We start from the raw sequence: 13842 nt of genomic DNA on the forward strand, positions 1-13842 counted from the left end.
CTTGGGCAAAAAGAACAAAGCTGGAAGGATTACAGCTACCCATCTTAAATTATATTACATGGTCATAGCAATCAAAACAATATGGTATTGACACAACATGAAACACTTAGACTAATGTGATAAAATAAAAAACTCACACATGAACACATGTGACTTTACTCGTTTCATATTTGACAAAGATAACAAAAACATGCTGGAAAATAAAGTATCTTCAACAAGTGCTTTGTTAAGACTATATGTTCACATGCATATAAACAAAATTTGACTCATATTTATCACATTACACAAAAACAAATCCAAATGGATCAAAGATCTGAACCCTGAAACTCGAAACACTAAAACGGCCAGAAGAAAACATGATACAGGTGTAGGAAATGACTTCCTGAATAGAATTCCATTTGCTCAAGAGGTAAGGCCAAGTGGGACTACATGAAACTTAAAAGCTTTGCCATAGAGAAAGAAAAATTTTAAAAACTTAGTCGGAAAAAGGTAGTCCAGAAAAAAGGCAAAAATGTTTTCCAGCTATATTTCACACAGAAGATTATGATCCAGAATATATAAAGGTCTAAAAAAAAGACCCAATAATTTAAAAAAAAAAAAAGGCCTTTTCACAAATGGGCCTGGAACATGAATATAGATCGCTTGAAAGAGGAAAAAGCTGCAAAACCCTGTCTTGAGAAACAAAACAAAAAGAAAGAGGGAAAACCCAGGGAGGCTAAGAGAGATCTCAAAAGGTGTTTATAACACGTAGCAATTAGTAGGGAAATGAAAACCAAAACAAATTGGAGATTTCCTTTGACCCCAGCCAGAATGGCAAAAATCAAAGTAACAACTAACAATAAATTCTGGGGGAGAGGGAATGAAGTAGGGTTAATTTACTATTGGTGGGATTGTAGTGTGATACAGTCACTATGGAAGCTGGTGTAGATAATCTCAAAAAGCTAAAACTAAATCTAGTATATGACCTGCCTCTACCTCTCCTTGGTATATGCCCAAAGGACTCAGGGTTCTCCTGTGCAGATATTTATTTGTTCAGCCACGTACATTGGTGCTCTGTTCACAGTAGCTAGGAAATGGAAATAACCTAAGAGCCATACAACTGACAAATAGGTAATAAAAACATGGAATATACACTAGGGAGTTCCACTGCAGGCAAATGGGTGTAACTAGAAAAGATCGTGTTAAGTGATTTAGTGAGGTCACTCAGACCTGGAAAGACAAGCATCACAGGCTCTCTCTCACTGCAGGCACCTGGCTCTCAACCTTCAGATGGGAGTGCAGAGCCCACAGTGACCTCAGAAACAGGAAAACAAAGCCAGACCATTGCCAGGATGGGGGATTAGTGAGCAATAGAGAGGGCATTAGCAGGATACAAGTGATCTGATCATGGAAATAGGAAAAAAGGGGCTCCTTACAGAGGAGAAGGGAGGTAAACACAGAAAAAAGGTGGGAGGAGAGTAAAGCAGAGTACAAGAGATGTAACAGGGCAAATGGGAAACGGCTCTTAGGGATAGTAAATATAGGAGAAAGAAGGATGTACATAAAATAATATCAAGGACATCTGAAAAAGTCATAAGGAATCATAAGTATTTACCAAAACAAAAAGCTGTATGACACCCATATCTCTGTATATAATTACAGAAGTTTTAATGAATTTTTCTCATCTGGGCTAACAGTTCTCCCACCGAGAGCCAAAGACCATCTAACAAAAACCACAATAGCATACATGAGTAGCCTTCTTTTGAGCTATTGACCAGGACTATCCAATAGACTCCCAAAATATTCAGCCTTTAATTATTGTCCTTGGTTACCCACTTTAGTGGAAGGTAAGTCCCTCCTGCTGAAGATTCGATGTACTTCAGAAACAGGGCCCAGAGACCCCTAAACTGGATTTGGTCAGAAGTCCTTCTACTTGAGGAGTAGCTTCTGTGGTACCAGAATGTGTCTTGCAAGTGCCCAAAGTAAAAGCAACCAAACGTTTTACTCATGTGCCTATGAGCCTAACCACCAGGCCACAATAACCCTATGGGTATAGCAGTGGCAAACATACCTTGGTGATAACGAACAGCTCTATAATTGAATTTAAGATCCACTCAACATGAGGGAGACCATGCTTGGTTCTGAAAGTAAAGTCATGGTTATTGAAGGAGAACCTTTAACCACCAATTTCTGAACCAGCATAATCCCTGACAGCAACCAATAAACATTTGCCCTTATGTACTCTTTATCCCTCAGCAAGGAAACTTCTCTTTCTAACAGATGGAGACAATTACAAGAAACTATAACCAATCACAACACAGAGTTGTGGAGTCTAGTCCCCACGGATACATCCACATAACACTCCCACACTTAAGGCTCACTGAACATTGCAGAAGACGGGGCGGAAAGATTTTAAGAGCCAGAGGATCAGGGTGTTTGCACTGAAATTGTGTCTCCTAGTAATGTCAGAAGCCAAACTATAGAATCTCACCAATAAGATTGCCCAAATGTGAGCTGAAGAAGTCTGGAAGTGGGACAAGTGGCCTTTCCCAGGGAAGAGTGAATCAATTGGTTGTTCAGTACCAAATGGTCAACTTGACAAAATTACATATAGCATTGTATAGACTGTAAAATTTTATTTGGAACATGTATATGTATACCTACACATTTATGCATGCCATGATGGTAGGAAGAGAGGTGGGGGAGAGAGAGAAAGATAGGATAGAGAGAGAGCATGAATATGAAGGAGTGGGGACAGGTATACAAGAAGGTTTTGAGGGAAAATAAGCAAGGAAGATTAAATTATAGTTCCAAAATTTTTTAAAGAAAATGTTTACACTTTAAGTGCTCTGATGCTCCCTAAAGAAGTACATGTTACAAAAGGAGCCAAACAAAAGGATCTATTAAGTGGGTTAAAAACTGTTCAAAGCGGTTACCACAGAATGCTAAGAATTGACTCCAGGGACAGAAAAGGAATCCCAGGGAAGTATGGGTATTATTTGTATTGTTGGTTATTTAATAGCACTAATTAATTGTAATGAATGTAGTGAAACTGCAATACCAATTATACGTCATGATTGATTTGAAATTTGTATCTCCCCTGAAGTCCATGTTAGAATTTCATAAGCAACACAACAGTATTAAGAAGGTGGAGTGTCTTAGGAGGTAAACAGACTCTGGGGTATTCAGATTTAGGAGGTTCAGGATTAGAGCTTCATTAAAGCGTGTAAGGAGCTGAGCCCCGAGGTGAGCGTGAGTGCATAATTCTCAATGGTATGTTGGAAGTGGGTACTGGACACTCACCAGACACCAAATCTACCTGCAGTTTGTTCTTAGAGTTTCCCATTTCCTAAACTATATCAATAAAGTTTTGCTTTTTGCAAGTAGATAATAAAGAAATAGACCATTTTTTAGGAAATCATCTCCATTAAGCTAAAGAAATGCTTTTGAATGGCAGCATAAAGCATTTCTTTTGAAGTGAAATAAATGTAAATAACTTATTAATGTGTATTAATGTGTGACATCTTAAACCACCACAGGTACAAGAAGAAAAAGAAAAGATAAAGCCACCTTTAAATATAAAAGTGAATATGAATAATTCAGTTTTTAATTTTGTTTTCCTCAGAAAGAAGATAGCTAAAAGGTTTTAATTTTTAACAAAGGAGGATCCTCAAATAAAACAGACGAATAGGGACCATCACTGAAGGCAAAGGGAATCCAGTGTCACCTGTGTTAGCATTAGCCTAAACCTAGGGCTGTAAATATTTTTCCCTGAGGGAGTCCACACTCAGAAACTGCCCTGCTACACTTATACAGCAGAATCGCCCAAACATCATCCATCAGAAACTAAAGTGACTACACCAAAGACGCCAGAGAAGACATAAGAGGTGTCAGGACTGAGGTAATTGCAAGCTGGAAAGGTGGGAAGGTCTAAGCACCAGGGCTGAGCCGAGGGTCCAGGAGAGGGTGTGTTGATTAGGTAAGATCTTCTCTGTGGAAGAAGTTGTATGTGACCTGGTTGGTCTATGTCAGACTCCTCTAAGGGAATTTCCCTCAGGGCTGCTAAACTAGTTTAAAGAAGGTATCCGATGACCGACGTCCATGCAAATCAGCTGTGGACACTCCAGATATTTAGAGCGATCAGCTACCGTGCTCCCAAGCCTCTAAGTCCTCTTCCTTGCCAGCTTCATTTTCATTTTCTAACCTCGTTTTGACCCAGCTTACTTTGCCCACCAGCTAACTGCAAAGGACTTGGCTCCATCCCACCTCTGCTCCTTCATGTTTCTGGTCTCTTGAGAAACAGTTTCAGACATCTTGCTTCTAGGTCTGAAATCTCAACAAATCCTTCCCCAGATCTCTTGGCTGACCTTCTTGCGGTAGGACTTGGTGTACAGAGAGCATTAAATGTGATGAAACACACACCTCTTGCTGCTCTAAACTACAAGTTCTGGACCCAATATTCTAGTCATTGCATTTGGGAACTTTGGCTTTCCAGAGGGAAAGCCATGTTTCACAGAGAAGCGGGACAAGAATGAAGCTTTTAGTCCCTCTTTGGCTGTCATTGTCATCTCTCTCCATTCCTCCTTTCTTCCAACTACTCCAAAATGCTGAGGCTTTATAGGTGTTTCATAACTCAAGTTCATGCTAATGACACAGGATTGTCAGGAAAGGCAGAAAGGGTGTTTATTTATCTTCCCTAACTGCTTATTCAGCTCATGGGATCTGATAGCCACACGGGACTTCTGGAACACTGTATGGGAATGGTTTAATAACCAGGTATCAGTGGGGTAAGTGCATTTGAGAAGGTGGCAGAAAGAAAGTGATTAACATGCCTGCAATTTTACAAAAGAACTCTTATGGGATGGGCTCTGTATTGGAGGTTTCAGAACAGTTTTAAATGCTGCATTTACTCAGGGAAGGGATCCTGGCAGCTTTGATATGTTGCTTGATTTCTAATCATGGATGGGTGTGGTTGGGTATTTCCTGGACAGTCTGGCCTTTAAATTCCAGAGGAGTCTGAGGTTGGCAGAAGGGATGTACCTCCAGGGTGAAGCTGGAATCTACTGCCAGGAAACACAAACTTGGCCCCATAGTCAGTCACAAAGGAAAAACTTAAGTAGCAACTGTTTCACTTGCTACCTGGAACTCCATAGTGAATTGAAGAATATTTTTACTAGATTCAAGATTATAGGTAGCCAACACTTTGGCTTGTAACTTATTCCATCCTTTTTTATTCTCAGTGATCTGGAAATGTAAATTATTCGTGGTGCAGTGATGCCTCTGCAGATGCAGACTCAATGGGTGTTGAAACTGACAGCTATAACTCCTAAACTCAGTCAATAGGCAATTGTTAGTAAGATGTTGTGGAAGAAGACTGTTCCCAGTCAGAACCATAGAAAGGACATCATTTGGGCTTTGGGAGGGTCACAAATTCAGCAGGATGAATCATGGGTCTGTCTGCTATCTGTGACTATGCTAGTGGTTATTCTGGAAGGGTTGGGTGAATACCTGGTACTTGGTTGAGCCACTCCCTATGTCTATTGGGTCTTAAGAGTGCCTTCCTCCTTTTTGCTAAATAACTCAGTCTCTTAAGCCTATTGCAATGGCCTGGGACACCCTCTGCCCCAAGGATGGCTGTTTCATGATGCTCTTCCTTCTCAGCAGATAGGAAGATTTCTAGCAACATTAGTTATTGGCTAGCATTTCTATACAAGTAGCCATGCTAGAAATAGAGCATGATGGTAGGTTATCAAGGAGAGTATGAATTCTTAGGGCCCTGAGCTCAAACATGGATGATGTCAGTTCTTTAGGGATAGAAAGTATGGATATCAATAAAGCATGCCAAGAATGCAAATGCTTCTGAAGATCTGCCTTAACTTCTAGCATTAGAAATCCTGAACAAATTTAGCAATAGCAAATATAGGCAAGCAACTAGTCTATGATCTAAACCAGGATAAACTATCCTTCTGTATAGAATATCAAGACTGATAACACATTTTATGAGTTGAAATATTTATTTTCCTGTATGTAGAAATATTTAGATAAAGTTCTTCAAAAGAACAAAGTACTAATAATAGTAAACAATAACTAAAAAAAAAACCAGTTTATTGGACAATCTGCATAGGACCTAATTTAACTCTGCAGTTAAAAAGAACAAAATGCATAAAGTAGGAAATTGCAAGGGAATTTTCATTAAAAGAAAAACAGCAAAGGCACTACACAAAAAGAATTGCACTGACTTACAGATGTTCACAAAGTCCTAACAAAACTCGACAATTTCCTGCCAAACAAACATGCCAGGGGCCTCAGGATGTGGGTAAGACAAGCTTGTTCCTGTGGTAAGCATTTCCCAAACAACGAGAATAGTTAGAAACACAGAGCCTTCTTAGTGGTGGCCTACCTATCTCCTGAGTTATGAGAAAAAGAACAGAGTCAACCAGACTGTTCCAAGAAATAACTGAGCAAAAATACTGAATTATGAATCAGCCAAAAGCTGTCACATGACTCTGCTTTAATTGGACTTCTTAATTTATAATGGGAATTAATACCTTAACATAGTTTGATATTTATCAAATAACATCTTTTCCCATGAGACATTATCTTTTGGGTTGACATATAAGGTGCACATACAGTTCCACAGCCAAACTAGATAAAATCTGTATGTAGTTCTTAAGTTTCTACTCAATCCAAAATAAATAATCCTATCAAGGAAATAAATATATATGGTCAGGCAATTAAAATAAGGTTTACATTTAATTTCCCATAATCTGATATTTTTTCCTTATTTTTTTACCAGAGTCTTAAATTCCTTTAATATCTACACATCAGTGTTAGTTTGTTCATTTCCCTGGTCATTGCCATGAAGTCATTTTCTGCATTCATCTTTATAGCAAATGTTAATAACTTTTCACTATTTGTAAATGACTAAGACTAATCCCCCATCATTCATTCCTGTTTTCATACTGTATTTGCTAACCTTCTAGAAGTCAGTGCTATTCTAACAATAATATTCTCATTCTTTACTCCATGGTTGTGCATTTACCCGGAAACTGCATTCAAGAGCCACCACTTTTATAACATTATAAGGCTGAGATGAAGTGGGATGTGGAGAGTTGAGTGGTAAAAAAAAAAAATAGTATGTATTACTTAAATCCAATACACCATGCATTGGACTAAACCATCAACATTTACCAAATAAGATAGGTACATTATTATTTCATAAATTGAGGTACCAAATGTCTTTAGTGCTTAAGGATTAGATACCTGATATCTATAGTCAGCAGTGGACAATGCCACTGTTTTACCCAAAGATTTCTAGACAACTTTCTAATAGGCAGTGGTATTTCCATTTCCTTGAAATAAAAATGATTTCTTTGAACTCCTCTCTTAACTCAATATAAAGTATATCATAAATTGTTATAAACCATATATTATATGTATACCTATACCAATTTACCAGGGGACTTCATAAATATATATAATTTAAGCATTAAATAAAATAGAACTAAAAATAGATAAAATGTACAATTTGTATCCAATATTCTTGTTATTTGCATAAAATGTTGTAGGAATTTATGTCACTCTAATTCATAACCCCCTTCCTTTCCATCTTGCCTGCAATAATATATACTACTGAGATAAATTGCTTTGGAAATGATTGTTTAACAATGATATTTGAAGCAAAGGTAGAAAGCTCATAAAAGAAAAATTCTAGTGAGGTGTCCTTCTGACATTTGTTTGCTTAATGTATTATAGCTAATTATTTTTAGACTGCTCCAGTTTACTGTGAACAGTAGATAACAATGATAAATATTTTGAACAGGTAAAAGTTAGTTGTATATATATGAATTAATATAAGAGAAAATGCAAATATAACATGTCTGTTTTCACTAATAGGAATCAAGTACAGTACCACAAATTAACACTAAGGAAAAGAATTTATATTGTTTGAATCACTCAGTTTATTCCATATTAGTATGTACCTTATATTCTTCATAATCATTTTTATCAAGCAAGTTCCTTTTGTCCAGCTCTATAAGATGTTCCTCAGTGGGTTCTGTAATCCCATTTTTAAGAGAAGCCTGTTCATAGATGGGTTTTCCACTAAAAAAGAGTTCTTTCCAATCGTGCATCATCTTATGTGGAATAAGACTATTGGGACAAAAGAAGAAAAGGGATTAATGCATAGTTTAGTGACATACACACTTTAATCACTGGGTCTTTTTTTAATCCTTATATAAATGACTCCCTTCATTAGACTTAAAGGGAAATGATTAATTCAAACATGTTTAAAGGTTATCACATGTATAATGTCAGAATGATCACATACATTAGACTTTTCTGTAACGATGATATGCACATAAGTAAACTGTTAAATTAAAGGAGCCTTGGTATGCATTTATTCTAGCCATTGCTTACAGAAGTAGAATGCTAGATCATTTAAAATTATGTCTTCAGATTGCAGTCACTTGATACCAATGCTGGGAATTACAAAGCCTAAGTTTTTGGACCACTCTCGCTGCTTTAGATAACTGTTCTTCTACACCACAGACAACGAGAAATGTTTGAAGAGTCAGTGACACTCAGCAACGTTTAAGTTCCAGACATTTCATAAAACAGAATAGGGAATGTCTTTTGTAGCCTCCAAAAGCCAGCTCCAGGAAGAAAGGCAAAAGCAATTACATAAACAAGAGATTCAGCTGAGAATTATACAATGGGAAAATGTAACAGTGTGACCTGACCGGATTTGGGGGTTTGCGAAAAGTCTTTTTGAAGAAATGTCCCCTAAGCTGAGCTCTAAAGAATGCCTCAGAGACAGTCGGGACAGAGTGACCAGAAAACATCTCTGAGAGGAACAAAATGTGTCAGAGAAGGAGGTTGGTATGACTCTGACAATGTCTCTTTAAAGAAAAAAGGGTTCATCTAGAATTTGAAATTACAACTCAAAAATTTTGTATTTACAACATGGATGGTGCTGGAAGGAATGCTATGTGACAAACCCTGATACAAAAGGGCAGATCAGATATTCTATGCTTCCCCGAATAGGGCGTGCCTAGAATAAATGTATTTGAAGACATAAATTAAAATTGAGACCATCAAGAGCTGGAAGAGGCAGTACCTGTTATTCAACAAGTACAGTTCTAAAAATCTTTCCTGGCTATGTGGTCAAGGGTCTTAAAAATCAGCTCTCATCATCTTTGCATCCATTCTCCTTTCTTACTCTATCACTTATTGAGTGGAAGGCTAAAATTACCTTCCTTCTTGCAGGGTTTTAATGTTCCTTTTAGTGGTGATTTCAGTACAACCTTTGTGGAGGTTCTCTGGCTTTGTAATTGCAATCCATTAAATTACGCCACTCACAAAAAGAAATGGAAAAAAACAGCTATCTGGTCTTTACTGTAATTTTTCTCACACAGAAGGATGCAAGGACAGCAACAGCTAAAATGACTAAAGGAGAAATGCTTTTGAATTCAGCCTCTCTAGAATTCACGATTATTGATAGGCAACCTTGTTTCTCAGGACTCTGACCTCACCCTCCCTCACCCAAGGTGTTGACTGACTTTCCAGGGGAAGGAAGATACTTGCAGGGACTTCTTGCATAAATGTCCCCCTTTCTTCTTAACTGTAATTCTTTTTCTAAAAAAAATTATTAATCCTTAGAGAATTTTATACAATATACTGATCATGTTCACACCTCAATTCTCCTATGTCTGCTCACTTTCACTCTACTTCTTGTCCTTTTAAAATTTTTTATGTGTTAAATTGAAATTGAATTACAACACTTTCTTTCCCCATCCCTTTCATCCTCCAGCCCCTCCCAGCTCGCTCAAACCTCTCCCGCAGCCTGTCACTCTCGAGTTGATAGCCTATTTTTGCCTATTTTTATTGTATTTCCACTCTCACCACTTTGCTAGACAAGCATGTTACATCTTTTCTACCTACAATCCCTCATCAAAGAGGCTTCTCTTCTCTTTACAGCAAATGGAGAACATCACAGAAAACCATACTTGGGGAGTATGTTGCGCTCCCCAAAATTAAAGGATTGTGAGGAGCCTAAGGACAACAGATATGTCTTCATCACAGTGCCTGCATCTATGCCTCAGAGAATGTCCCAGAAAAGGAGGAAGACATAGTGTTAGAGTCAGGGTATCTAGGGATGTACTGTGAAACAGACTCTACTAGAAATTGCTGCAGAAACAAGACCTGAACAATGCTATAAATAGAATCATCTGGTACACAAGCTATAGGGATTGGCTATTCATTTAGCACAATTATCTGGAGACTCAATCAGAGTCTCATGTATCAATAATTTATTATTTTTATTGCTCAGTAACTGCCATGGTATAGATATACCACAAATTAACATCACTTGCTGACAACATATGTGTAGCCATTGGTATTAGGCTATTACTCCATGGATTCTATCAGCATATGTTCATAGGATTTTGTGTCAGTATACATTGGAAACTTTTTAGGGAAAAATGTCCCCATGCTAGTTGCATATTCAGCTTTTTAGGAAATTTCCAAACTATCTTCCAGAAAGGAGCTACCTTTTTACCCTTACTAATGATGAATAAGTGATTTTCTAAATATCAATGAGAGCAGCATTTGGTGTCATTTTCCCTCACTTTAGACATTCTGCAAGTGTGAATGATCTTTCACTGCAATCTCAGTTTAAATTTCTCTAATGACTAATGAGATTGAAATTTTAAGTGTATTGTTCAGTAATATGTTTTACTTTCCTTGATGCAAGTTATAGTTTGGATTGATTTTGTTTTGTTTACCAGTAAAGTTTTTTTTCTGTATTTCTTTCTGTTTCTTCAACTTACATATTCTTCAGTAATTGTAGTGATATTTCATTTGTATTTTAATAAATAAAGCTTGCCTGAAGATCAGAGAGTAAAAGGGCCCCACTGGTCAGCCTCACAGACCAGGCAGTGGTGACACATACCTTTATTCCCTGTAGCCACACTAATTTGCCAAAGAAACCAGGCTGTAGTGGTGCACACCTTTAACCCCAGCTCTAGAGAGGTATATAATATGGGAGGAGACAGCTCTCACACACAGTCTCAATCTGAAGATTCCTGGAGGCAGACTCACCATTTTGCACTGAGGTAGAGGTAAGAGCCAGTGGCTGGCTGTTTGGCTTTTCTGAACTTCAGGTTGAACCCCTTTATATGTCTCTGGATTTTTATTAATTGTGCTACAGGTAATTTCATATATGAGTACAGTGAATGTAGAACATAAACAACTCACTGCATTCTCCATCTCCTGAGGGATTTCCACCCTTATATCATCCTCCTCCTAAGTTCATTTCTTCTTCCTCTTTTCTTCCTTTTTCTTCCTCACGGTACCCTGAGATTACAATTAGTGCTGTCTATATGCACATGGATAAATGATCAGCAGCTGAGGCATGGACAGCCTATGCATGGCCCACACAACTGAATCAAACTGACTGAGACCTCATCACGTAGGAGCCGTTGGCAGGTAACAGCTTCTGAAGGTAGAGAAGTCCTTGTTTTCCTTCTGCAACTTTAGTGAATGCACACCATCTACCATTCCTCCGTTCAAATTGTTCTATAAATATGCTACCCACTTCTATGTCTTATTGTCTTTTTCAAAGCAGCTGTTTAATTTTATAAAAGTCCATTTTTTTTTACTTCTATCTCTTGTACAGCAAAAAGCTTTCCATTGTAAAGAAATACAGTCTGTCATGTTTTTCTCTTACAAATCATGGCTTTGGTACCATGTCTAAGGCCTTTTTGGCTATTCATAGAACAACAAAACATTTCTCTCATGTGAAGAAGTTTATGCCCTCTTTTATAGTTCCACTGAAGACTTACTTTCATTTAATTTTTCATGTTATGTGAAAAGTATATTACAGGTCAATTAAAATTTTTAATTTTGTACCTGTGAATATCTAATTGCACCAGTATTATTTCCTAACAAGGCTGCCTTTATTACATCAAAGTACTTTAGAATCTTCGTCAAAATCAGGTGTGTCAGTTTTTGGTGATCTGTGTTTGGGCTATGCTATTCTGACCAACTGATCTGTGTGTTGGCCCTTCTACTAACAATTCATACTATTCAGTATCTCATGAATCACAGAACTGGTGTGTGCACTCCTTCTAAGACATTCTTCCTTTCTAGTTACTTTATTTCGCATATGAATGCAATAATAGTCTCATCTATATTATAGCATAAAGGGGTAATAGTGGTTTCATAAAGTAAAATGGAATTTGATTGTTTTTCTTATCTGGAAGGCATGTGATAATTGTTTTGGAAATGAAGTTTAGCTATTAATGTTTGGAAGAATTCTTCAATAATAATATCTGGGACGGAAATTTCCTTTTGAAGACTCATGAAATTACAAATTTAATTTCCTTAAGGGTTATAGGCCTTTACAAATTCAACCAGTAACTGAGTCTGCCAAATTTCATGGAGGTGCTTTACAACATCTGTTTTCTGAGAAGTCGGCTCATCACTTCTGTTAGCACAGTCAAGTGTGCTCCATCATTCACACGCTTCTTGCTAATCCTTCTGGTGTCTAATGGCTCTGAGGTAATATCCTCGGCTTTCTTCCTGATGCTCATAGGTTATGTCATCTCCATTTCTTTCTGCTCTTTATTATCTCCTTCCTTTTCACTTTGGATGTATTTCCCCTTTCTTGTTTTAGATTCCTGAGGTACCAGTGACAGGGATGCTAAATTAATATTCTTTATTAAGACTAGTTTATCCTGTAATTTTCCACCAGCACTGCTCTTGCTGTGTCTTAAAATCTTTCCTGTGTTGTATTTTCATTTCATCTCATTCAGTATACTTTTATATTCCCCTTAAGATTTCCTATTAGCTCTGAGGATTATTTGTTTAGAAACGTGTTCTGAATTTCCAAGTACTTGGAGTTTCTCCTCCATTTTTTATTCTCTGATAATTTCATACAAAGAGTTCAGACCACATTCACCCTCATCCCTAATCCCTCCCTATCTACCCAACTTTTGTGTCTTATTTTTACACATTAAGTCCAATTTGTACTGTCTAAACATTCACTGATGTATGGCCTTCTGCTGGAGCATGGTTGAAATACATAGATTTCTCCTTTGGTTCTATTCCTCAAGGATCATACTCCAAGTTTTAAGTGTTTTCAGTTTGTTGAAGTTTATTCTATGTTAACAGTTCTCATTCTGTAAGTCTCAACTCTTTTTGGAGTTACATACCAGATATCCTGCATATAAGATATTAACATTATGAATTGAAACAGTAGCAAAATTGCAGTTATGAAGTATCAATGAAATAATTTTATGGTTTGGGTGTCACCACAACATGAGAAACTGTATTAAAAGTCCACAGAATTAAGAAGGTTGAAAACCACTCTATCTATGGCCTGGGATAGTGAATTAGTCAAGGTTCTCTAGAGGAATATAATTGATAGAATGTCTATCTATCTATCTATCTATCTATCTATCTATCTATCTATCTATCTATCTATCTATCTATCTATTTATCTATCTTCTTCATCATCATCTGTCTAGTTTATTAGAGTGGATTACAGGCTGTAGTCCAGTTATTACAACAATGGCTATCAATGAAAAGTTTAGGAACGGAGTAGTTGTTCAGTCCACAATGTTGGTTGTCTCAGCTGGTCTTCAGTATGCGCCCAGATCCTAAAGTAGGCTCTAATGTCAGTGAAGGAATGAACGTGCCAGCAAAAGTGAAGGCAAGCAGACCTAGAGCAATAGTTTCCTTCCGTGTACTATATATAAGTTGCTCCTAGAAGATGTGGGCCAGATTAGAGGGAGATCTTCCCATCTCAAAAGATCTGGATTAAAAGTCTTCCAACTTTTGATGATTTAATTAAAAAAAAAA

At 37.3% G+C, this 13842-nt stretch overlaps 1 protein-coding gene across 1 annotated transcript in view; it reads right to left on the reverse strand.

Annotated features, from left to right (window-relative positions):
- Positions 1-13842, reverse strand: part of Spef2 (sperm flagellar 2) — a 151266-nt gene that overhangs the window by 92099 nt on the left and 45325 nt on the right. The window contains exon 10 of the mRNA XM_026783829.1: positions 7962-8130. Within this exon, the coding sequence (XP_026639630.1) occupies positions 7962-8130 (169 nt within the window). The remainder of the gene's footprint in view (positions 1-7961; positions 8131-13842) is intronic.

The sequence above is a fragment of the Microtus ochrogaster genome, chromosome 19, assembly GCF_000317375.1.
Source record: "Microtus ochrogaster isolate Prairie Vole_2 chromosome 19, MicOch1.0, whole genome shotgun sequence".
In the NCBI taxonomy this organism is placed as follows: domain Eukaryota; kingdom Metazoa; phylum Chordata; class Mammalia; order Rodentia; family Cricetidae; genus Microtus; species Microtus ochrogaster.